The sequence below is a fragment of the Acanthaster planci genome, linkage group LG05, assembly GCF_054643075.1.
Source record: "Acanthaster planci isolate LZ-2023a linkage group LG05, COTS_SCS, whole genome shotgun sequence".
In the NCBI taxonomy this organism is placed as follows: domain Eukaryota; kingdom Metazoa; phylum Echinodermata; class Asteroidea; order Valvatida; family Acanthasteridae; genus Acanthaster; species Acanthaster planci.
In genome coordinates, this window is record NC_141781.1 from 14,741,731 (window position 1) to 14,767,185 (window position 25,455).

General features: G+C 40.8%; 2 protein-coding genes across 3 annotated transcripts; one reads left to right on the plus strand and one right to left on the minus strand.

Moving 5' to 3' along the window:
• Nucleotides 1–9: 9 nt before the first annotated feature.
• On the minus strand, nucleotides 10–11,065 carry LOC110977298 (protein prenyltransferase alpha subunit repeat-containing protein 1-like). Of its 2 annotated transcripts, none has more exons than XM_022231286.2 (7): nucleotides 10,954–11,065; nucleotides 9,421–9,575; nucleotides 7,842–7,917; nucleotides 7,153–7,257; nucleotides 6,396–6,687; nucleotides 5,602–5,861; nucleotides 10–4,834 (listed from the first exon to the last, which is right to left on the minus strand). In XM_022231286.2, the coding sequence occupies exons 1-7, from the start codon at nucleotides 11,022–11,024 to the stop codon at nucleotides 4,183–4,185; spliced, it is 1,611 nt and encodes a 536-aa protein (XP_022086978.2). In that variant the 5' UTR covers nucleotides 11,025–11,065; the 3' UTR covers nucleotides 10–4,182. The 2 variants fall into 2 exon arrangements, with proteins under 2 accessions (XP_022086978.2, XP_022086979.2); XM_022231287.2 differs by having other exon boundaries at nucleotides 4,741–5,215.
• A 128-nt stretch (nucleotides 11,066–11,193) lies between these two features.
• On the plus strand, nucleotides 11,194–23,792 carry LOC110977297 (uncharacterized). The gene is made up of 10 exons (XM_087136954.1): nucleotides 11,194–11,410; nucleotides 11,905–13,002; nucleotides 13,423–13,563; nucleotides 14,528–14,617; nucleotides 15,025–15,156; nucleotides 15,650–15,788; nucleotides 17,746–17,858; nucleotides 18,382–18,502; nucleotides 18,691–18,781; nucleotides 19,712–23,792. Exons 2-10 carry the CDS (start codon nucleotides 11,929–11,931, stop codon nucleotides 19,830–19,832), a joined length of 2,022 nt encoding a protein of 673 aa, XP_086993080.1. The 5' UTR covers nucleotides 11,194–11,410; nucleotides 11,905–11,928; the 3' UTR covers nucleotides 19,833–23,792.
• The last annotated feature ends 1,663 nt before the right edge of the window (nucleotides 23,793–25,455 follow it).

Here is a 25,455-nt window from a genome sequence, read left to right on the forward strand (position 1 = left end):
ATACATCAGTCCAATATGCACCTTAAGCTTAGTTTTATTTCTCTGTAACTTTCACAGATTTTTTAAAAAGACATTGTATCTGAGTAAGCATATGGCCTTTACAAAGGAAAATTATTTAGAGTACATAAATTAAGCATTTGAGTACAAATGAAATTTGTGCATAATCATTGCTTCAGGAAGAGTTAATGAATAGAATTCCATGCTAAAAAGTGTAATGAAGAGAAATCCATGCTTACATTGTACATTCAGTAAGTTTTTTTTTTATTTCAAAATTGCACGTCTTTGAAGAAAAGTCCTTTAAAATACTCTCTAAAACAGGAAAATTTTGCAGTTTTTAATACACTTTTTGTACATTTTGTGATCTGTACTTTTTGAAAACTAGATAGGAGAGGTTTCATTGCAGAAACAGAAACTCTTCCAGGAAAAAAAGTACAAAATGTATGCTAGCATCTTGTCAAGAGTGCAATTTTTCCACAAAACAGCTGATAACTTTGTTTTCAATTCCCATGTATGCCACTATACATTGAAAAATGAAAATGAAGGGTTTATTTCCAGAATGAGATTGACCATTTGAAAAACATGCAATTTTCCTCAACGATGAAAGATTTCAGAGCTTCAACAGTGAACCATGTGTCCATAAACTTCTTTTTCACTATTTGGACACATTATTGTCTTGAGGTTGTAGAAACTGACTGCAACCAATGGAGAGAGGTAGGATTCTGAAAGATACATAAATTGCGCTTATCGCATTTTAGAAAGACACTTCAAATTTTGTGCAGTGATAACTGGCTCCCTCCCATTCCCATGCCCAACTGTCTGATTAACTGAAAGGTTATCAAATAGTTCATGCATAGTGCAAATACGTGCATCTGTCAAGCATTTATCATGATACACTCTTGCTAAGTTTTAAACATAGAATGTGACCATGTAATAAGCCTTTTGCGGGTTAACCCTAACACTCCTCAGTCCTCCAACAGGTGAAGGATTGAGGAGGGTTAGGGTTAAATTTGAATAAAATCTGGTACACTGATTTATCTGACTGCATATACACATAACAATTTGAATTCCCCATAATAAAGACACTGTTGCTATACCACGTGATGATACAGGGCAAGCTTTTGCTTGGTTACATAAGAGACACCTTGCCTCAATACACTGTTTTCAATGGATAAGAAGGGCACAAAGGTACCAGTCTATTCCAGAGATGGTGGTCACTATGCAAAAGCTTGCCCCAAATCACGAGGTATTTTCGTGAGAATTTAAAAAAACTCATGGTACCGGATTTTCTTCAAATTCAACTCACTAAAGGCTTATTGTGGGCTAATACTGTAGACATAACCACAATGAGGAAAAAATGATATCACAAGCAACAATCCAGGAACATCAGATTTCCAGAGTGAAAACTGGATCAATCAAAAGTCACTACGAATCAGTGGCAAGTTGTTCTATTGTTCAAGCTGTCAGAGACTATTGATGCAAGATGGAGAATTCTTGGCGAGAAAATGGTGAGAATAAATTATTGTAATGCAAGACAGTGCACTGAACCCCCGGCAATTACATGTATTCAACATTTGGAAACCTGTATGTAAACTCAAATCAAAGTCACAAGCCACTCAAGGAGACTGTGACATATGCATGGTTCATATTCTGACGTGAACCGATTTATGATAAGACAAGTGATTAACTTGTCCTTGATTCAATCACAACTCATCGAGTTTGTAATCTGATGAATGATCCATTGCAGAATTCATTTTTGTAACAAGCTGTGGTCATCAATTTGGCATTATGTAGCCCCTGGTCAGTTTTATGTAATGTAACAATACTGTTGAACTAAAGGGTTCTTTTAAATATACAATGTTGTTTGATAGCGTACATTTAAATGTAAAATCTAATGTATAGATCTGCTCTCTGGGACATGATAAATGGCAGAGACGTGGTTGTGGACTCTGAATTTTTTTGAAATTGAAGTTATTGAAACTAATTACAAAAAACTAGTTTTTTATTTTTTTATTTTTTTTTACTTTCTTAAGGTAGTAAACATCTTTTTAACATAATTGTTACTCATTTTTTTATGCTGTTCCATGAATTTGTGTGAATGTAAACATTAGCTGTAACCCCTTTGCTTGTACTGTTCTAGATATTTAGAACTTACTGTAAAATTGTAAAATAAAGACCGCCTGAAGTAATGTTCCATCCCCATACTAAATGACAGTATCCAATGAAATATTGGAAATAAAGTTTCAGAACGTGTTTGCGCTGCAAGAGGATTGCTGTCCCGTTTTTAACTGCTGTTACCTTTGTTCCCTATAGGCTTTGTGTGGGAACTGTTGAGTGCACTCTGTAGTGTAGTATGGTTTTGAGCTGAGCCTACTTAGACCTTGTTCAGAACCACGGTTAACTATGATCTCGCTCACTCTCATCAAATGTGTACAAATGTCACTGTCCCAGCTCCCTGCTGTGTGCAGGGGGATATTTGCAACTCTAGTAGTAAGATATCCTTCTTTGAGACTTTATCCCTGACAGTGCCTGACAATTCCGAAGACATTTCAAATCCGATAGTATTCAAGGATCAAGCACGTCTGAAAAGAAATGGATTCTATAACATTTCAAGATAGCATGCAGTATGTGGTAGAGAAATGAGACAATGGCAATCGTCACCTGAGGAAAAAAAAGTATGGTTTTGTCTTAGATGTCCCCTTCCCTTGTGCGTTTAGCATAATATGCAAGTTCCCATGGTGGTGTTCCCTGAATCCACTTTATTTAATGAACTCTTGGAAGTGGGAATGAGTCTGACTATACGGCTATGATTACATGTACAGCCTCAATTTGAAAAAAATAAATATTTTATTACTCATTAAAGAGGATGTGACTTTTTAATCGTGATTTGAAAGTACCCATGGGAGCACAAGGATGTCCCTTTAATTCATCTTAATTCCCATATGTCAAATTTTACAAAAACTTGAACAGGGATTGACTCACTTTTGATTCGCAATGCCCGTCTTGTGGACAAAGCCAATAGTGTGCCATTTGACCAGGTTAAAGTGCATCACAGAGCCCGCTAAACTGTTTCATCTGTGATAACTGTGACTTCAGAGTGGAAAAAATGAATTCTCATGAACTCTCCTGAAACTTTCTTGGAGATTCTGCTGAAACCGAGTTATACTGCTCTCCATCAAACGTTTTTCACTTTAGCTTGGGACACTTACATGTGGTGTTAAACCTGAACACTTTCATGCCCAGCCCCAACATGTATGTAACACAAATCGTAACACCTTAACACTTGTAGACACTTAAAAACTTGCATTGAAGGTTAAAAAGTTCCACTGGATCACACACAGTCTCAACAGCTGATTTAAAAACCAAACTTTAAGGAAGACACCAGTACGTCTATGGAAAGAATACCATCATGCAACTGTTGAAAGACGAATATTAGTAATTTTTGTACAGCACAAAATCATACAACACACACTTGGTGCATCTATAAAACACAAAGTGCCTTATCCAATGTGTGGACATAAAGTCTCATTAATTCTGTTAATTAAAAACTGAGTTTAAACCAAAATTTCAGTTTCATGCACACACGATTTCATAACAAGATTAAGTACAAACTTCCCACATCTGCTCAGATAAGATTCTGGACTGATTGAGAGCACCTTCCAATAAATTAATTTGAATGATTCTAGTAGAAGCATTTCATGGTAGGCTGGTCCTGGTTAATGAACAAGATTAGTCCAACCATCATCAACAACCGTGCCTTCAACCAAAGTTAGTCAAATTATGTTTAACTGTTTAAATCAAACTTCTGTGTGAATTTAGTGCAGAACTGTACACAGTCTCTTGGGACCTCCTCACTTGAGCAGAGGAATGACGTGTTACATGCACACTGGCACCAGACGGTGTGAAGGCCACGCAATCAAATTTCATCACATGTGCACAAACGTCTTGGTATCTTCGCATGGAAGGAACATAATTTAGTGTGGCTGCACGGCAGTGATGATACATACATGTAAATGTTCAAGGAATTAAATTTGAGTCAATCTCCAATCTGTAATGTTTCATCACATACTTTTTTGAAACGTGAGTTTCATCACATACTTTATTTCCGTAAACAGACCCCGTACTTCTGTTAGTATTGCAAAAGTGGTTGGTGTTTCAGAACCCCAAATCAGTTGAAAATATTGCCTACTGACCACTGGTTGTCAGCAAGTTTTCTAACCAACGGCAGTAGTTTTCTGCACATCGTTGTTGTGCTGGTCTCTCTGACCGAGCTGTGCCATCCACAGCAATGTCAGCGAACCTCCTCTCATGCTGAACCAGCCATAGGACCTCACTGGGCAAGACATCGTGCGCAAGGGAAGATACTCCCTCTGGCCTCTTGGAAGTCACTTGAACAGAGGTCTGGACAGGAGGCAACTGATCTGAGACTTGCTCACTGGCTGGCTGCAGTAAGGACCTATCGTGAGAGCATCTTGAAGGGAGTTGCATAGCAGGAAACATGGCGTCTCTTCTTCGAAAATCTTCTCCAGTGTCTGTTTGAGAATCTCCTCCACAGGCTTCACTTTGCCCATTCTTGAAGGGCCGTCGTGCAAGTGGCCGATTCTTGATTGGCTGATTCTCAATCGGTTGTTTCCCAGTTGGACAGTTTCCAATCTGCTGCTTCTGCTGTGACTGATCTGCAGTTGGGCAATCCTTGACTGAAGCTTTGTCTAGTGATGATGTCTCCATGTGCAATAATTCAACACCACCATAAGCTCCCAGGCTTCCAGTAGTTTGATCCACAGCTGCTACAGATCCACTGCATAAAAGTGTCTTCCGCAGATAAACCACAAACCGCCTAATAGTTGTTTGATAAGAAAAAAAAATGCAAAAAAAAACTGTTTGAGGATGGACACTTTTGGAGATCTACTGCATATCCCTACTTTTCATCAGACTTATAAATTATTTAAAATTTTGAGGGGGGCCACTTCAGTGAATACTGAATATGTGTAAATGCAAAGGAATTTCCGGTGTAATAACACAGAAGATGTTTAAATATGCTCTGGTAAATGCAGTATGTAGTGCCTAGTAATGTCCATACTCGTCCCCATGCTTGAGTGATTCCTTTTGAGCTTTAACACCCACAGAGGCTCAAACTGGTCCGTGGAGGTTGACTATGTGTGGAGTCCTCAAGCAGCCCTGTGCTGTAGACAGGTGTTGAGGCAACGTCACTCACCGTCTTGGAGTTAAAAAAAGTGATGATTTGGTAAGAAATGTTGCAAAATTCTTGACCAAATGATCATTGAGGCTCAACATTTATAAAGGCCTACTTTGTAAACATCTGTGGTTGTGGTATCCCGTCATTCGAAAATGTGTGTATTTTGGGCCGAAAATAATACCACACCTGGGACAAATTTCTTGAAGCAACAACACTACTGGCAAGTGGTTACTATCGACTTTCTCTATCCACTGCTGTAAGTGTAAATGTTTTAATGATTCAATCAAAAAGCTGCTAATGATCCTTCTATGCAACTCCTGCTTTATCAGTCAGGATTACTGGCAAAGTAGTGGGTGTATAAATCCTCTCAAATGCTGGAGTAGTAAGTGACTACATAAGACACTGACCTATGATACCACACGGCCTCGTGCCCAGGGTAAGACATCACCAGCTCTAGGATGAGCTGTAGCTCCTCCAGGATGAGACTCCCAGGAAGAGCGGTGTCAGACCCCAAGCCGGCCCTTAGGGGAGATCCAGGGTACAGACGGTTGGGCCGGGAAAGCCCCGTCAACGTGCCGAGGAGAAACTGCCGATAATGGAAGCCGCTGTGATCAGACACATGAGAAGACACCCAGGACTTGGTGGCTCTTAACTCAGACTTCAGGAACTGTGTTCAGGAGGAACAGGAAAAAAGGGCACTAATGCCAGAAACTAAAAATTTTTATTTATTCAATTCACCAACTTTTCTTGATTCCGTTGTTTCCCTAGCAACTAATCTGTTCCTTGGCTATTAAGACACTTACATTTGTCAGTGAAATAATCAGTTTGGTTGTCTGACAGCACAAAAACCCAGCGTATTAACAACTTTACTGATACGCGACACCCACTTGCACGAGTGAACCAATGAATGATCATGTATTGCTCTGGATTTTGTCTTTCATGCCCCATATCTTTTGCAGCATTAATACTTTTCATGGATGGTTGACAGCCATGAATCTTTGACAGAGGAGAAAGATGGACGACAGACAATAGCTACGTAGCAGGATAACTGGCCAATTTGTTTTTACTAATTTAGTTATTTTTAAATTTTCTGGTGCTCAACCCTCAACCGTTTGTAAGAACTGTAAGTAATGTTCATGTATGCATGAACATCACTTCAGCCAGGAGTTGAGTTATCCCCCTATATTGCAAACTGCAATACCTGTGGCGGGCAACCAGCTAGATGCTCAACAACCCATATCCTGTGGCTCCAGGCATTGTAGTTGCTTGGGTACCGGCCAGCAGCCAATTCGCAAACCTCCATCTCGGCCCTGACGAATATCATCAGCGTCTCATCATGTGGTTGCCTGTGGGCATTCTCTCCATCTTGTTCTTGTAAACTGTCAGCCACACTGGGATGAAGTCCTGCCAGGTCATCCTCTTGGAACTCAGTTCTGGGGGCATTGCCTTTTTCTAGCTTTGCGATAGGAAATAACTGTTGCAGGAGCCAACGTCTGCAGGAAGCAAACCAAAATTCTCCTTGAAAAGTTGTTGATTGCAAAATCATCTCTTTTTGAAATGCTGATTAATCTGTTAAAAAAGTCACAATTACATTTTTTGTAATGCCGGCTTTAATATGGTCAAAATTCCTCTAAAATTCTCCTTTCTGGCTCCTGCAAACATAACCTAGTTTCATGGAATTCGGGTTTCCGGATGCCACAGATGTGACCTGGTAGAGCATCAGACTGGTTTCCTGAGGTGCTTGGTTTGAATAATTTTGACAAGTTTCCTTGTTAACTGCAATCCTGGTTTCATCCATGAAGAGGAACGAATTTGTTTAACCTTTGAAAGGGCACTTAAAACAAAAATGCTTTTAATAAGCACTCCTCGCGGAAGTATAGGAACTAAAGTGAGGTGACAGAGGTTCTGTCTACCTGTGAATTTCCAGGCCACGCATTTGCACGTCAGTGATGCCATACCTTTGGCTGAATGTCTCTGTGCTCTTGGGATGCTTTGACAAGACCAGTCGGGCAAGGTTCAACTCCTCCTCTGCTTTTAAGTATTTGTTCAAGACAAGTTGTTTCCTACATGAAACCAAAGATTGATGTGTGTAGCCCAAACTCAAGGAAAGTAGCCTCATAATATGGAAACTCAAACTCAAGACCTGTGGGTAATTCTGCAGACAATGGGTGCTTGTCTAGCCTACATGGGTACGGGTGTGTCCTGAGGAAAGATTCATTGCCACTAATGCAGCCATCAATTGCTTTCCCCAACCCACCCGTCACAGGCTGCCCTGGGTGTTATGTCATGAGTTTAGTCCCAGTTTTTTTTTCCAAATTATATTGCTACCACTGGCTGCTCCAAGGGTGAGAATTTATCATTTCACAAAGTGACAATACCACGGATTGGACGGGGCATCCGGGGGGGGGGAGGTTGGGACACAATGGACAGGTGCACACCTGCCTACAAATTTAAAAATTGATGTATGACTTTACAAAAATCTTTTGGATCTTTTGACATTGGCAGTTCAGATCAAAGAGTAAGTAATGAGACAATTGACAGATGAATACATAATGATTGGGGGATAAGAGAGAATGAGAGACAGAGACAAACAAACTGACACTCTCATGGATGCAGAAACACAGAAATCTACAGAGGTAACTATTACCTGAGATTCCATGCAGAGAGGCAATCAGGATTAAGTAGGAGAACAGCCATGCTGCAGTCACCTGACCTTTTCAAGTCTTAAAGGTAAAGAGAGGCTTGAAATCAGTGCGGTCGGAACGCAAGTATTCTATTCAGCCATGACAAAATGTGATATGTCAGAAGTCTACATACCATGTATCAATGCACTCTGCATACAGCAAGCTCTTTACTGGTAAAATGCTACACTTAGTCTTAGGACACTCGCTGCTACCAGCTTCTGTCATAATAGACGGAACTTCTTTGGCCACGTACATGTGCACTTTGAAAGTGGTCTCAAGCACAGCAAGTCCTTCACGTGAAGTCTTGCTTTTGACACTGACCACGGGAATTATAACTGGAACCTTCCCAACAGCATGATATTTGTACTTCAACATTCGCAAGGCATCAAGACCGGTGAGTGAGAATGACTGGCTTGTTCTTTCTTAAATTCTGAAAAATTCTTCCAAATTCTCCTGGTGGATTTTAATGGACCTGGGACAGTTCTGATAACCCAAACAAAAAAATTGCAAAGTACTTTGAAGCCCTTCAAAAGCTGATGAGATTACGTTGAAGTTCATGTAGGAAAGTTTGAAGCAAGAAACAGTGCATGTAACCTGCAGCATGGACTTGACTCAAGTCAGGATCTTCTGTGACATTGTCCGCATTTATGCTTGTTTATGCTTCGCGCCCTCGTGTCCACTTATTACTCTGAGTTCAGAAATCCTGACTTGACAAATCTGCAAGCCATTTGTACACATGCAAATCAGCTCATTTTCCCAAGCAGGTAGCCGCCAATCAAATTGCCGGACTTGGTTTTTACATCATTCATATATGTACCTCCAAGTCTGACTACTTTGATTGGTGGAAAATTCAAGTCCGACTACTTTGATTGGTGGAAATTCTGTATACATTATGTAAGATCATGTTGTTCATATGCAATTATGAATAACTACATATCACCGACGGGGGGTCTGATTGACTTATCCATCAAGTTGGAATCACTGACGGGTGACATATGACACACACCGATGAGGCATATTGCAGAAAAGCTATCAAATAAGGGTGCCTCATAAATGCGAGTGGCCAAGGGTGAAGACCGTGTACTTTGTACAGTGAAGAAATGGCTGACTGGGGAAGAGCAATGTACATGTAAGTCCGACTGGATTCATGTCTAACTGCAGCACAACGTTTGGTGTGTTTGTGGCATACACGCAGGACCCTTGTTATGTAACAACATAGAACTTTAAAAATGCTGCTACTGCCATGATGCTTCAGCAGAAATTGTTGTTGCCTTAGGATGTGAAGTGATCTCATTCTAAAACTTACACATCAACTGCACTTTGTACAGATGCATTCATTGTGGCTCTAAAAGTTTCTGTGGTCAGACACAGTTCATGTCAGGCTTTGTCTAAATCAGGTATTTAGTGGCTGTGGCTTTGAGCCTGAAGCACAACACAGTGAACAGCCTTAGTCCCAGACCAGAATGCCTGCCTGACATCCATGATAGTAGATTGAAAATGTATCTGGGAAACGTATGTCATCAAAGCGCACAGACTTCTTACCATGTTGTCTGTGCTTGCTGTGGAAGAGTTGTGAGTAGGCATGAAAGTACAGAGGTTTAATGCTCCATGTCTCAATGCCCAAGTTCCCATCAACCACTACGATAGGGCTCTTGTTACACAATGGCTCAGGGCAGTAGACAAAGCCAAAGTCGTGTCTGTAAAAGAATCAAAAGGGCTTAAGACTAAATGGAGAACACAGAACAATGTGAACAATGTTTCCATGGGTTGAAAATCTAAAATCTAAAGAGCAAACGTGTCAATTCACATAATCATCGTAAATGTAAAGTCTAAACCCCATTCTCGTTTTCTCAGTTGACTAACAATTATGGTCAAGGAGGAAATTTCACAGCTCAAAAACACTTTCCTTGCAGTTATAATACAGACTTAACAAGAACCGCAATCATAGTTTTTTGCTGATGAAACTAGGCCTCTCACTACGCAGCTTAGGAAGAAGGCCAATCATGTTGGGCAAGCATGAAATGATACAAAGCTGACCGTTTGGACAACACTATTATGGTTTGGGAGTGACAGTGAGAGGTCAACATATCATGTTAAAAAAATCCTTTCTAAAGGCACAAGCCTGTTCAGCACAATCTTAACTCTTGCGCAAATTATGGTTTCCGTGGCATGGATGGGTGAAGTGCTTGTGAATTTTACCATTTAAATGAGATATTAAGTGAATATAAGACATCTTACCTGCCCAAGAAGGAATGTGTGCAATGTTGCTGCACAAATATTTGTAATGGCGGAGTAAATTGGAATTTTATTGAAACAGCCAAAACTGTGTTTATGCGAGTTATACAGGTACATGTCTATCTGTAACATGTGTAAAAACCTGTAACGTTTGTAAAAACCCTACAGTTTGGGTTATGCTTTTTAGCTTTGAAAATAAATGAGCATCAACAAGGTGTCAACAAGTTATTCAAGCACATTTATGCAAAAATCTGGTTTGTACAATGTTAATTAGGCTCCCAAATATCATATTCAATGTATCACATTTATCAGCATGAAAGTAATGAGAAAGGAGGTGACGCCACATGCAATGGCACAACATGACGGAGCCATTGTAGCATCGCATTGTGATCTTCCATCATGGCATCGCATTGTGGTGATGGCACGACACAATTCTATATTCTATATAACACCATAGAAGCAGGCTTATGTGCGCATTGCAATTGGTAACGATAAAATCCAAATTTAAAAAGGTCACCATGGTCACAGCAAAATTAATGTGCAGCGCTTACGTCATACGCAGCCGCAGTTTCATTTCTTTTTTGGCATAGAGCAAATGAAATACTCATTTATGATTTTGGCCCTCGGTTCTGATTGTGCGTTCTGGTTGTTTGCACATCGGCTTCGTTGACTTATCGTGTTAGCACACAGCTGCAGCTAGCTGCAGATATGCAAATTGCCGTACAAAGGCAGTTCTCGAAGTAACCTAGGTCTGGAGCCCTACATGTATTTCCGACATACGAAAACAATTCTGCTTATCGTAACTCAGTAAACTAACACTGAATACAGATGACTCCTTACATATTCTTTTCTCGACGTAAAACGCCACACAAATCAGACAAAATCCGTACAGCTCGGCTGTCCTCGGCCATCTCTACATCATCTAATTGTGTCTGGTACCTGTCTGGGAAGTGCAGTATAATGTGAGAGAGTAACTGATTCTAAGGTATCAGACTAAAGTCTTGTACCTTGCGGAGACCTGTAGTTACCGTAATACAGCGGCACACAAATGCGTAAGCACCAATCGAGATTTGAGGTAGCTTCAGTTCAGCGTTTTATTTTTGCCTCGCGCATCGCATGTTGCTTTCAGTTAGCGCATAGTTCTAGTGTTTCTTTCATACTCATCTCCACTCTCGAAGCTCAAGCCTACAGTCCAGACGCAGCGGATAGTCTCACCGTGACTCAGCAATTCTACTGAAGGCTGGCACCAATGGCATAAATTTGCCAAAGGTGCCTTTAACAAGGCCAAGGGGCTTACGTAAGTAACAACCAGTGACAACAGTCAACAACACAATTTATCAACTCTTCAAACATGTTGTCGAAGAACATGCACTCGTCTAACAATGTCTTATTGCTTATCACCCGGTTTCTTCAATTTCCGTAAGCTTATTCTGAAAACTTTCAGTTTGTGTAGGCCTAATTGTACATACATGTAAGTTATTTGCACTGTGCTTGTTGTCTGCCAACTATTAAAGGCTGCTCTGTGTAATGCGGAGTGGTGACTTTGAGTCTAAGTTAGATAAAATAAACCAAGCTGAACTTGAAATGTGTCATTACTCATACGCGTCCGCTACTAGTAACCACATGGGTGATTTTGCACAATGTTGTGGCATGTGTGGGAAGGAAAAAGAAGCAAACATTGCCCCCTTTTCCTTCCCACAATGCCTTTCTACCATTGTGCAAAATCACCCATGCAGTATTATTAGTGGTAAGGCTTACAGGCCCTAACCAAACCAATGTGACTAACTGCAGGTTTGTTTGAGAGTAAAATCTACCATGATGAACACCCCAACCAATGCACCAATGGCGATTCCCCAAGACCAGGGGCCTCCGTTGTTGGGTCAGCCAGTGCTTGGTGGCAATGGCCCCCATCCTAGTCCCATTCAACCATTTTGGCAGACTCTGCCTCCGGGCATGCCAGGGATGGGAAGTCAGGAGCAGCAGGGAAGAACTCAACAGTCTGAGAATCACCGGGGTCCTCAGAATCATCCTGGTGTCCCCAGAAATCCTGTCAGTCCAGATAACCTAAACATGCTTAGGAGAGCTGACGCATGTCTGCATTTAAAAATAAGTGACGAGACAGAGAGAAGTAAGTTGCAGCCATTTTCAAATATCGTCCACACATCAACCAATTCCAACACAGTGCCCATATCTGATGAGAGGCAGAGCTCATCAATGTGCCATCTTTCAAATCGGGAAAGAATGGCAGAAACTAAGAGTAGGAGACACCATTCTCAAATGGTTGCTCCAGGACATCAGTTTCCAGGATCACATTTTCCTTCTGACGGTCCATTCAGTCATGTTCAACACTTCCAGCAGCATCAAGAACCACACCCCTCAGGGCAACGCCAACCTGCACCACACTCATCTGAACTGTTCCATTCTGGCCTGCCTCCATTTGAGCCACATCCACATCAGCCTGTACCACGCCCATTCGAAATGCCAGGAGGATTCAGTGTGCCACCTCCAACCCAACCTTTCCATCCACCAGAGCAGCACCAAGATCACAACCGTCCAGATTCATCTCTCCCACGACCACACCCTGTAGGACAGCATCCCACGGGACCACACCCACTTGGTCATCGGTTCCTTGCAATGCCCCAGCAACAGCTGCCACAAGAGGCTATTACTTCTAATCCTTTCTCCATCCAAGAATTAAATCAACCAGCTGTGCCTTCTCATCATCCACCACAGTCTCGTGAAGGCCTTGAGCCATATTCACAGCACCAGGCTCCCATGCCTGAGAAGTCTCAAAGAGAAAAAGATGAGGATTGGCTGAAAACTTGGCTGAGGAAGCACAAGATAGACCAATCAGAGAAGGCAAAGGATAAGAAATTTAAACCCATCTCCGTGAGTGCAAATTTGGAAGAAATTAAAAAAAGAGAAATTGTGTTTTGAATGTCCAAGTAGATTAAACACTGTTTAAAATCTTGTCAAATTGTTTTTTTCAATTTATGATGCTGATTCAGGCAAAGGAAAAAAAACTTAGCTTCTCATCACTGCCTGTATGTCACTTTTCAATGTACTTTTTATTTGTTTCTAACAACATAATGTGAAGTTTCTAAATGCATATTTTAAACCAGTCAGATGGATGAAAGTCCGTTTTCACAGACGAGTATGAGCAAAAGGGTCTGATCTTGGAAATTCTATTTAAAGAAAACTCCACAGTTCACAAAACTGGCTAAAGCCCTACCTTTTAATTCTCAAAGCATTTTACTATTTAATGTTTGAATGTTTATCTCTTTATTTCCCTCTCCTTTGAATGCACAGCTAGGGGAAGGTCGACAGCTAGTCAAAGACTTGCTTCTGGCTTTGCGTCAACTGAACGAGCAGAAAGACATGATGAGTAGGCACATCAACAAAGATGAGTCATCTTGGCAGTATGAATGCAGGAGGGCTAATCGGACAAAGGTAGTAGACATTTCTTCTGCTTCCAGTTAAATCTGACCGACCCTGACAAAAATTGCCCGTTGTCTTGTCTGTCTTTTTAAAATGCCTCTCAACTTTTTCACTTCAAAAACACTTATGTGTTTGCATTCTTACATTAGCTATTTGTAAAAAGAAACTCTGTTGTTTTCACAAGTAACCTTTGTGGTTCGCTGTCACAGTGATGAAAACAATTGCGTATTGATGCTCAGTGAAGCAAAGCTGTGTTTTTTCCCGCCACGCACTAAAATTGTCAAAAAGGGCATATGACCCCAATCAATCAGTACAAAAATTCCCCCAAAAGAATTTCCGACTTAGCGACCCCTTTTTTGAAAGGCATGTAATTAGAAGCAGAACTCTTTCTGTGCCTTACCCCCATGCCTTGGATGCTGTAGCTTCATTTGTAAAGCACAGTAGCGCTCGATTCAAAACAGCTGTTTACTGCCTTAAACGATACTGCCTCATAAAAATACTGCTTGTCAACTATCAAAGGGTACACTACATTGATTCAAATGTTTCCCCTCTAATAGTTACAACATTGTATCTTAGAGTCTCACTGCCATGCAATAAAGCAATTGTTGACTGCTTGAATGTGTTTGATGCAGTTTTTTTTACCTCTTTGACAACTTGTTTGCTGCATAAGAGACATGTTCCACATCATAGTAATCAGCAGTTCGCGTACATGTATACAAACAAATTAGACCTCTCTTATATTACCTGCTACTTGCACATGTGGTCAGAAATATCACCCCTTGTTGGTGTGAGGTATGTAAATCTAGCCCATTACTTTTAAAAAGGGCTATATTATTATTTAGTAGTAGTGAATTTTTCAACGCTTTCTGGATTGTTCTTTTGCTTTTGTTTTTGCCACGGTTTACCAGCAACTGGTAGGCAAAGAATTCCTAAGACACAGAAAGATTAGTACCGCGTGTCTTTCTTCTTCTATTAGGAAAGAGTTGAGGCGCTGAAGGCAAAAGTATTTAGTAAGGAAGTTACTGACCAGCTAGACAACAAAATGAAGAAGACGAGAAGAAAACGGGTGAGATACGTACAGCCAAATCTGTTGTCAAATGTCACTGTGTACACGTGTACCTTAGCAGGTGTGTTTGTCCGGAAGGTTCTTGGAATGACTTAAGGTGCACATGCACTAATCCACAGGCTCAGCAGTTCCTTCGCAATGTACACAAATGTCAGTGCCTAGTAGAAAGTTTGTAGTGATGGCGTGCTTGCATTGTGGGGCGATGTGGGTCATAAACCCCAGAGAGGCTCTCCTTAAGTGTGTGGTAAAGGTCCTTGATTGCAGCAAACGTAACCATTCTCCATTGGTTTATACTGCACAGCAGTGTTCACTAGCAGTTGGTGTTGCATTCTGAAGCATACAAAAGCAAAAAATACTAAGGAAGCTAATATTAAAACTGTGACAATTTGACTATGTTTACGACCAAGGCGAGACTGAAAAGGCAAAGATTGGAGAAGTACCAGGCGGAGCAAGATGTGGAAGCCAGGAGAAAGGAGATGCATCTTAAGATTGATTCTGAGCTGGCCAAGAGGTTACAAGCTGAGCAAGAAAAGAAAAGGGTACTTAAGCTTAACAGAAACCTCTTTCAAAAAGGTTCACATCAAGTTGTCAAGATCAACACGTCTTTTGTTGTTGCCTTGCTGAATATTCTGTTCAAATGTTTTTGAAAGGTTGATTGTGTGAGGGCAGTTCAGTGGTTTGTGCTGTGTTGGAAGCGTTAATTACACTTGTAAGTTTGCTTGCTGCCAAGACAGTGTTGAATTGTTCGCATCAGTACCCTTTGATGTTCATTAGAGGCAATGATTTAATGGATATTCCATGGGGCAACTTGTTCAAGAAGAGAAGCACACTCAACTTCTAAGTGTTAAAGCCTGCACAGCTATAGAACCAACATTCATCAAAAGCTTGCCATCTAAACTCCTGTTTCCCTCTCCCTGTCCATAAAGAAAATTCCCTCACTCCAAGCAAATCCCTTCACAACCAGACATTTCACCAGATGTTGGAGATAAGTTTTCTGTTCACCATCTTTTATTCTCTTCCCTCTGGCGCCAGGAGGTCGAACTGCAGGAAGAGGTCGACAAGACGCTCTATGAGGTTCGAAAGAAGAAACAAGAGGTCTCTCAGGCTCTGGAACTCATCAAAGGACTGAGGAAGCTCAGACAGCTTCGCAAGGATGCAGCCCAGGCAAAGGGTAAGGAACAGGCACCAACAGTGGAAAGGGGCTTGAGGCTTCAAAGATAAGACAAGTTTGAGCGACGACTATTATACAAATATTGACTGCTTCAAGTGGTACAGTAAAACTAACCTCCTGAGGTGATTCTTAGAGCATTCTATTTTCCCCGCGGCTTTGCCTCAGGAAAATAGAATGCTCCATGAATCACCAAGGGAGGCTAGTTTTACTGTACCACGAGATAAAGCAGTCAATATATGTTTTATAACACCTCCTCGCAGATTGTGCAAAATTTAAGCTGAAAATCAAGAATGAAACACCAAACTGGAATTAACTTTCATCAAATTTAATTCAAGAATTCCAAGCGGAACAGCAACGTTTGAATACATTCATTAACCAGTGTTGTTTGCCATGAGCCCAAATACGTGCCTATGCTTTCGTTGCTATGGATATGGTTCTTTGGTTGCTATGGATATAGTTATTTTTCAGAATGAGGCTGCATGGTATAGTCTTTTTGAAGCGATGGTATAAAAATAGTAAAACTAATCTGTGGGCGAGGTGTTATAAAGTTGACTTTAGTTGGACTAACACGGCTCAAAGGATGGGTGGTTTGAACTATCTAGTCGATCATTTGGGTATGGTCACACTGCTGGTTACCAATAGCTGATTTCATTTATCATTGTGGAGGGAACCATTCACATGGAAATAATTGTATGAGATGTCAATGACCATGTATGCTGCAAAAATCACAGCAAATGGTAAATTGTAACGAAATTTTAAAATTGACCGACTGGGGTCATTGGAACGTAACTGAATTGCACATATAAATTGCTAAAAGCAATTGACTGCCAGTGGAACTATAGTTTGTACCCGAACTTACCCATACTTGTAGATAATTTTATGAAAAACTTAGAGTTGGCACATTTTCCCAGTACCTGACTAGTACGTGTATGAAAATAGTCAGACACCCTTTCTTTGCTTAAAGATTTTGAAAGGCACCTCTTCACTCCGTAAAGGCAGTGCACAGGATTTGCAGGTACTGCAGTTTGTCAAAATTTGCCCATTTGGGGATTTGTGATTCACTTTGTGTATCATTTCAAGGACCTGTTTCATTTTTTGAGTTCACTACTTTTGAGGAAAATTGAGAAAAACGCTGTTCGTTTTTAACACTATGACTAAACGCCCAGCTTGTGTAATTTGTCTCGCAAAACTTCATGGGCTACAGGATGTTCCTGAGAGCCTGGGTAGTGCACAGGCCAGACCGATCTGGAGACCAATTATGACCCTCAAAAATGCATTTTTTCCCATGGCTTTGCGCAGTAATAGTGGTTGGTAAATTTACCTTCAAGTTTGTGCTTCTTCAGCAATGCAATGCTGAGAATTTGTTGAATAAACACCTTGTCGTCGTACAGTGGTTTGACTTCAGACAGCAGACACCACAATCAATGCGCGACCAAAATGTACAATGTACATGGACGGGTACATTATACACATGCACAATTGACTGGATTGTTCGCTCTTCACACGTTACCATTTACATCAGTCAAAAACCATCCACACACCATCATTGGCCATTCAAAGATCATCCGTCTGGATGACCTTTGGCAAAAATATGAAATGTTTCTTTTTCTCAAAAATGACAGCATTTCTCATGGCAAGATATCACAGATTGTCTGACACTATTATGTACTTACTTTACGAAATTTCAAGATTTTTTGAGAGCTTGGAAATCCTATACACAATACTTAAAATATCCATACTTTTCTGTTGCAACTCAAGACCTCAACACTATGATGTCATAAACTCTTCAAGTCATGGATTTTCTGTTCAAATATGAAACAAAATGACGCTGGGTAAAATAGGTCTGTTCTTATGCTAACTTGCAGACCTGTTATCATGGACCAAATTTGAGGTTGGTTGCCCAGGATTTGAGAACGAGAATGACTGATTTGTATACATGTATTATTTTTTGTTGAAGGCATCTACACCCCAAGGGAATCAGATGTCAATTTTGATGAAACACTGAAGCCCCTTGAGGAGTTGATGGGCAAGCAGAGTGTCTTATACCAGGAGGAGGAGAGAGTTATGCAGGTATATGGGGGGGTGGGCAGAGTAGGTTTCTGTACTTGGGCCTTGGTCTTGTGAAGGATTCTAATCTCTCAATACCTAAACAGATTGATACTCCAGAAGTACAGACTGGAGTGCCGACTGACCTAGTACAGATTTAGCCCACTTGCGATTTACAGTGGGGCACTTGCTGCTTTCATCAGTTTTATGCCCGAGTACAAGTGAAAAAGGTTTCAAAATCATGTAAAAGGTATACATATTTTGGCATTTGCCAGAATGAAAAGTCAACCTAGTCGAGTATGGGACACGGTAATATTGGATATGAACGTATAATCAAATCTGATCCAGGCTTTTATATACTTGATTCTTGCTCTTTTTCTTGGCTTACATCCATTCACAGGCAGCGAGTTTTTACAGACTTTCCAAATAGTTCTCCAAATATGCTTAGTAGTAATCATCTTGATCAAACTCTTTAGCTGTAAAGAGTAACATACATTTTTCACATGTATTGTTCCCCTAATTGCAAGTATTATTTTCCAAACTAAAGGTGATGCTTGAGGAAGAGCACGAGGAATACAAAGAGCAAGAGAAGAGGAGGCAAAAAAAGTGGCTGGAGGAGAAGGCTATCAAGGAGATGCAGGCCAAGATGAAGTTACTCTTTGGCAAAGGTAACCAAAAAGTTGAATGTATTCAGTCCTAAATGTTGTGTAGTCAGTTGTGTATTGGTCTCACATGTGGCAGTAAAAACTGCATTTTCATCTGACAAAAGAAAGTCCGAAGCTGGAGCTTCTGTCTGACTTGTTGCTGAAATTGGATATGTATATGTAAAAAGAAAACGTGCTGTTTGTTTTCACAGATGAATCACTGAGACCAGACGATCCCTTGTTCCCTTTCCAGCAGTTTTACCAACAAGCTGAGAATAACGTACAAGCTCTGATAGATATCAGGTAGTCATTGCAGTAACAATCTCTGAGCACAAACCATGACGGACAAAAAGTAGGGGGAAAAAATGTTTCCATAGATACAAGTTATAACTCACGTAACATTTTAAAGTTTGTTGCCAATCTTTTTAAGTGAACATTGATCAATTTGATTAATAGCTGTAGCAAAGTTAATGGCTACTTAATTTCCGAGCAGTCATTCAGTATACTGATATAATACTTGCTTAGATGTGTGCATGTAATTATTGATTGGTCCAAAAGTGGTAGCATGGATCCCTTCTTTCATTTCCTGCCATTACATTATACCGTATTTCATCCCAAATGGGTGAATCTCTTAATTATGGGATCCAGACTGTGACATGATAGATATTACACATTGAAAACTGTGACGTTCCTTTTAACCCCTTGACGACGGGAATTTCTTCCTGAAAGCCGACTCCAAGAATTCCAGCCTCGCTTGGCCACGAAGGCCACCTGCCAAACCGCAAATTCTGGGTTTGTGGCCCTGCGTGCTCTGCACGCTTTGAATTACACAGTGAAAAGGCTGATTGTTCGGTGGCATGCGGCTCTACTCATGCTTCCACATTCTGAAGCTGGTGATTATGATGCAAATTCGGTCTTTTCATTTCTGGGCTACACACAAAAACCAAATTACCATATATACAAGAGCCAGGGTCTGCCTTCTTTCACCGTGTTCACTCGAGCATGGGCCGAGAATAATAGCTGAAAAGCGGGCTGAGGATCTCAATTTTTACGGCGTGTCTAGCCGCCTCCCGGCGCGAAGGGGTTAACTGAGGCTTTCACTTTTTCTGCTCATTGATGTATGCCATGTTGCATCCACTCACTAAAACTTCTTCATCTCTACAAATTTGACTTTTATATAAAGTCTCCACAGAAACTGATGTTGAAACTGCCCTCTCTTTCCCTACTGTACAGACACCAGTGGGACCAGTTCCTTGTGCCACAAGAGGACCCGGAGGGGTCGTCGGTACCTGTCTCTTGGGTTCTGCCATCAGGCCCTAGTTGTGCAGCATGGGCCACAGTGCTTGATACATGACAAAGCCACAGCGACAAGAGACAATATTTACCTTTAACATTGCCTCCAGCAGTGTGACATACTAGTGACTACCTTAAGTAAGACGGACCCAACTCTTTGTTATGTGTCCATTGCAGTGCAGTCAAAAGTATTATTTCCATGACTTATGAATCAATATCTTCGATGAGGGATGTACAGTAGGAAACAGAATGGTGTGCTTTTGTATTGCATGACCACAGGGGTCTTATAGTCTGCAGAAGGAAAGAGAAGTTTAGATACATTTGATCTGAGGAACTGGTTTCAGTAGATGAAATTTTGCCAAAATGCATAATACACACCTATTTTTGGTCCACACTGTGTTCCACTCAGAAGAGGGCTAAGTGAGAAAACTTGTTTGAAAAGGGTGGTGGACATGACCTACCTTCAGGAAACCAGTAGGAACCTCACATCGATGATCTCATAATCAGAACAGTTTAATGGAAAACCAATTGTGCATTTCATCTGTACAGATGTCTGCCTTCAGTGAGTGAGCCAAGAAACCCAGCAGTGCAGAAAAATCCATCTGTGAGGTGATCTTGACGTTAATATGTTAAGATGTATTTTTGCGTTGGGGAGATGTTAATTATATATAACGGGTTTGCCCTTACCCAACGTATATTAATAAACACTGTATGCTCAGTGCTTGTCCGAGAGCTTGCGAAAAAACATCACAAGCTTACTCGGGTGGGACTCGAACCCACGACCTCCTGCTTACTAGTGCAGATGTCTTAACCACTCGACCACCGAGCTTGCCGGGGTCGGCTGGCCGGTCCGAGTCAAATGAAGCAGCGGGTACCGCGAACTATTTTCAAGATGTAAAAATACATACCGGCCAGCCGACCCCGGCAAGCTCGGTGGTCGAGTGGTTAAGACATCTGCACTAGTAAGCAGGAGGTCGTGGGTTCGAGTCCCACCCGAGTAAGCTTGTGATTTTTTTTCGCAAGCTCTCGGACAAGCACTGAGCATACAGTGTTTATTAATATACGTTGGGTAAGGGCAAACCCGTTATATATAATATGTTTAGAGGTTTTCTGAATTAAAGTTGCCATCAATCTCCTACTTTACATGATCTATGACAACAGGAATAACCAAAAAAGGGTATTCCTGTATTGGTCTCTTAATAAATACATGTCCATGTATACTTTGCTCCAAGACTTGATTGTAGTTGACTTGTGATGGAATAGGTCCGTTACCTTGGAGATTTAATCTAGTTTTAGATGCCATTGACGCTGGGATTTTCGAAGTGGCATTCACAGAGGAACTAGAACAATAGTAATGGGATTTTATGGGAACTAAAACGTGTAATTCTTTCTCTGAAATAATAATGACTCCATGAGAGTTTCATTTCCAGACTTCTGTATGTTCTATTTTAATGAAGACCGAACCCCAGTTTCAGGTTTTGAGTAGGGAGGGATGCAAAATGGTTTTTCTTTTTGAAATGATTATCATTTTTCTGTTTCCATTCCCAAAGATTGGCATTGCCAATTATTTATGCCTTTAAGGGGAAAGTTTACTCCCTCATCTACCAAAATCTTATACTGTTCAGGAAATCAATGGCTCAATCTTTATACAGAAAGAATGAGTTGATTTTTGCACCCCAAGTTTTGGAAGTCGACAAACTAACAAACTAGTTCCCAAGATAAAGCCGAGGGAATTTTCCCAACTTGCAACACCAAGGGGAGCTCATGTTGACCATCCAATCAAATGAAGCCACACTGTCTGCTTTACCAAACCTAAGACACACTCAATTCCAGTTTTCAGGAGGAAGGGAAAGGCAGCATGTACATATGCTACCACCTGTTCATGTTCAGTGTGCATGTACATGTAGCATAGGTGTGGCTATGCTCATGCCTGTGTATTCTTGTGACATTTCTATGGGAAAAGTTCAGTACTAATGTGTACATGAGTTACGTGAAGATCCCTTCTTGTGTCTGATGAACTGCAGAAATGGCACCTTGCACGTGATGATAAATGAATGAGTGAGAGTTTGATTCTTGATGCCCTACTAAAAATGGCCTATTCAATCCAATTGATTTTGGAATTGGATTTAATTGGAATGAATTGGGTCCAGTTGGCAATCAATTGGTTTCAGTTGGTATGTTTTCTCTCCCATTTGTTTTCCCCCATCAATTGGAGATTCCAAATATGACGCAATTGGTATTAAAATGGTTTCAATCGATTGTTCAGTTGGTTACAGTTGGATTGTGAATTGGCATTCAAATAGTGTCAATTGGTTTGAAATGGTCTAACTGAGAAAAGGTCCGAATTTACTATTCAAACCAATTGAACCCAATTGGATTCCAATCGATTCCAAGCAAACGCAGGTGGTTTTGGAATTCGTTATTGAATTAGTAAAAAAGTGAATTGGATACAATGGGTAAGTGAATAGGTCTCAATAGGTAAATGAATTGGATATTTTCAGTAGGGTGAATATGTACGAGGTATGGTAATATTGACTATTCATTCCAACTTAATCATGGTATATTTGTTTTACTATTTATGAAACATACATGTATTCAGTTGCCAGTAAAATGTTCAGGATGAGGTAAAAGTGGCATAACCACCATGAAATGAAATGTAGCATAGCTAAGGCAATGCTTGCGCATGTAAACCTCACCCATGTGACAGTTCCACTGAACTATTGTCGGGGAGCAGTTTTAAGTATACTAGCATATTTGATTTGTGTATGGATCCTCACATGCACATCTAAGAAACAGTGAGTGGCACGAGACAGTGAATGGACCGTTGAGAATTTGGCTCTTAAATATATGTATAAGGTGTGGTGTTGAATCCAACAAAATCAGGCAAGAACAAGTGCGGAACATGGGGCAGCTGGGCAGAACTGCAGAGTTGAAATTAAACAGTTCAAATTTTGTTAGAGACAAATTTTATGTCAAAAATGTACAGATGTGCATAAGTAAAAATAGAAAGTTTCGTCCTTTTATTACACGCTAAAAGTACACAAAGTACAAAGACCCCCGTCACATACAAAGTTGGTATTTATTTGTGCATTCTGTGAGAACAGGGACACACTGCATGTGTACACAGAAGCATCTGAATAAAATCACTCCGGTGTCTGTACATAAAAATGAATCGTACAAAATATTTAATCAAAGGAATCATACGCCAAATAAATTTCAGCAATAAATATGTTTACAAAATAGGTATTTACAGCTTTGTTTACCGTTTGTGAAGTAACCAAGGATAAATTTAGACAAAGAAATAAGACACTGCGAGACAACTTAAACTTATCTTTTATTACTTTTGTTTTTTTATGTTGTAACTGAGGGCTGTCTTTCAAAACCATTGAGTGAAATGGTACTAGTGGCGGCTTTTTTTCTCTGAGATTTAAAGTGTTTATTTATGTAAACTTGAATCAATTTGTTGTAGTAAGGGACACTAGAGGAGAAACTGGCAGCCAAAGCACTCTCAAAATGGTTTGATGTGCCATGGCATGTTTCACGTCGTAAATGTACGTGGCATATAAAAATATGAGAATCCGGTTCAATAAAAATTCCAGACAATTGAGCTCTTTAAAACATTAGTTCTCTAATACATGCAACAAAGTATTTCAAATATCTCTTTTTATACAAAAAAGATCTTTTTGCTTTCAAGAACTTTACCAAAATAGCTTACTTGGCTGTTTTGAAACAAATTGACAAATCTGGGACAATCACTGAGATGTCATACGACCAATGGAACCCATTACATGCTTCCACAATTTGTTTGGATCATTTTATGGGCTAATTGATAATCTGAACAAAATCCGCAAGCATCCTTTGAATTGCAATCGTGACTTATCATTCTTGGGCTTTACCTTGCTTTTTCAAAAGGCGGCTGGTTATGGACCCTTTTTCACAGACAAATGGTAACTTATTTCTGAGTTGTCAAAAACACTGAACATTAAACCACCGTATTCAGTAAAATACGTGATTTTTCAAAGATACTGCGCTTAGTCCTCCGGCCATTTAGTGGTCTCGTTAAGTATGACACTACGGACTGACTGGCATGGCTGGGTGTTTCCTTGTCTTCGCTTGTTCCTGTGGGGGGCCGCTGTCAAAGTGGAAAGTAATTCACATGATGATCTTTGAGCACAACGGGCGTCCGAGCACAAGTGCAAAATATCACATGGCACACCACTGTCACTGTTTCCATTTTTACTTGTCTGTGTAAGCAGGTCCCACATTTCAGTGGGATCAGGTCAACTCGGACCCAAACCAACTCGGACCCATTCCAACTCGGACCCATGCCAACTCGGATCCAGGACCAACTCGGACCCACGCCAACTCGGACCCAATACTAACTCGGACCCACGACCATCTCGGACCCACGACCAACTCGGACCCACGCCAACTCGGACCCACGCCGTTTCGGACCCACCACGAGTCAACTCGGACCCACTGAATCTTACGCGCCCGTAGACCGAAATAGCGCTGACTCTTGAACCTCGCGAAGAGGTTGGCCTTCATTTTTTCGTTGGAAATTCAAGATTATGGACAGATCGATCAATTTCAATTTTATGAACTTTTTTATTCGTCTTTTCCCGAAGATACCCCCTAAGTAATAGTAGTAAAACTATGCGCTCATATGAATGTAGTCGCCTTCCTCTATCCAAAATAGGCCCGCGTTGTGGGGCTTTTTGTGAAAGAAATACTCTGAACCGGAAACTATCAATCCCAAATTCGGGATTTATATAAATAATTCTATGATCCCTCGTGATTATGGCACGTCTTATTGTAGAAAATAACAAACCGTGGGATCACAAAATATTAATAATGAGCTCGCGAGCAGACATACGACGCTTCAAAACCGTCTCCAAGTTTAAGCCAATAGGAAATATTCCACATTTTTATTTTAAAATGATTTGATTTGTGTTGTTCGAAATTACCAACCTATTTGCGTTATTTGGACAGTCAGTTAAGGCCTGTATGGATGAATTCCTCCATCTTGCCGGTATTGGGGGTGGGGAGAGAATGGGGCAAGGTGGAGGTGTAAGACTTGCCAGGCCAAAAAAAAATTGAAAAGTGGGGTGGAGGATAACACCATTAGACACTGTAAAGGTCCAATGTTCGTGACATTGATGTGTATCTGCAGTATCTGTTGTATGTATGCAGCATCTCTTATGTACATCAGAAGGGCCTATCTGTGGCATTTTATTGCAACAAAAACTTTGGGGGCTGTTTGGTGAAAGTTCATTCGATTTCTGCTAGTGATCTGGATCTGGAAAACGGAGAGATTCTGGGAAGCCTATGCCACTGTCTCCCTGCATAACGTGTAGAGAGGACGTTACAGCTTGGCAGCATGCAGTGCAAAAGTGTCATTTACCAAATGCTAAAATGTAAAAGTGGACAAAATAAAAATTTTCAACCAGTTAATCACGCTCCTGGGGTTGGGTCCGAGTTGACTCAGGGTGGGTCCGAGTTGGTTGTGGGTCCGAGTTAGTATTGGGTCCGAGTTGGTTGTGGGTCCGAGTTGGTCGTGGGTCCGGGTTAGTATTGTGGCCGACTTGACATGGGTCCGAGTTGGTCGTGGGTCCGAGTTGGCATGGGTCCGAGTTGGCATGGGTCCGAGTTGGTTTGGGTCCGAGTTGACTCGAAACCATTTC

Excerpts from the sequence above, each read along its gene's own strand:
- LOC110977298 (XM_022231286.2), bottom strand. The coding sequence starts at position 11,024 with ATGGCCGAGGACAGCCGAGCTGTACGGATTTTGTCTGATTTGTGTGGC. Across the intron at positions 9,576-10,953 it reads TTACGTCGAGAAAAGAATAT|ACACGACTTTGGCTTTGTCT; the intron begins GTAAGGAGTCAT and ends ATTCTTTTACAG. Across the intron at positions 5,862-6,395 it reads TAGCTGGTTGCCCGCCACAG|TTCCTGAAGTCTGAGTTAAG; the intron begins GTATTGCAGTTT and ends TCCTGAACACAG.
- LOC110977297 (XM_087136954.1), top strand. The coding sequence starts at position 11,929 with ATGATGAACACCCCAACCAATGCACCAATGGCGATTCCCCAAGACCAG. Across the intron at positions 13,003-13,422 it reads AGAAATTTAAACCCATCTCC|CTAGGGGAAGGTCGACAGCT; the intron begins GTGAGTGCAAAT and ends TTGAATGCACAG. Across the intron at positions 17,859-18,381 it reads AGGAGGAGAGAGTTATGCAG|GTGATGCTTGAGGAAGAGCA; the intron begins GTATATGGGGGG and ends TCCAAACTAAAG.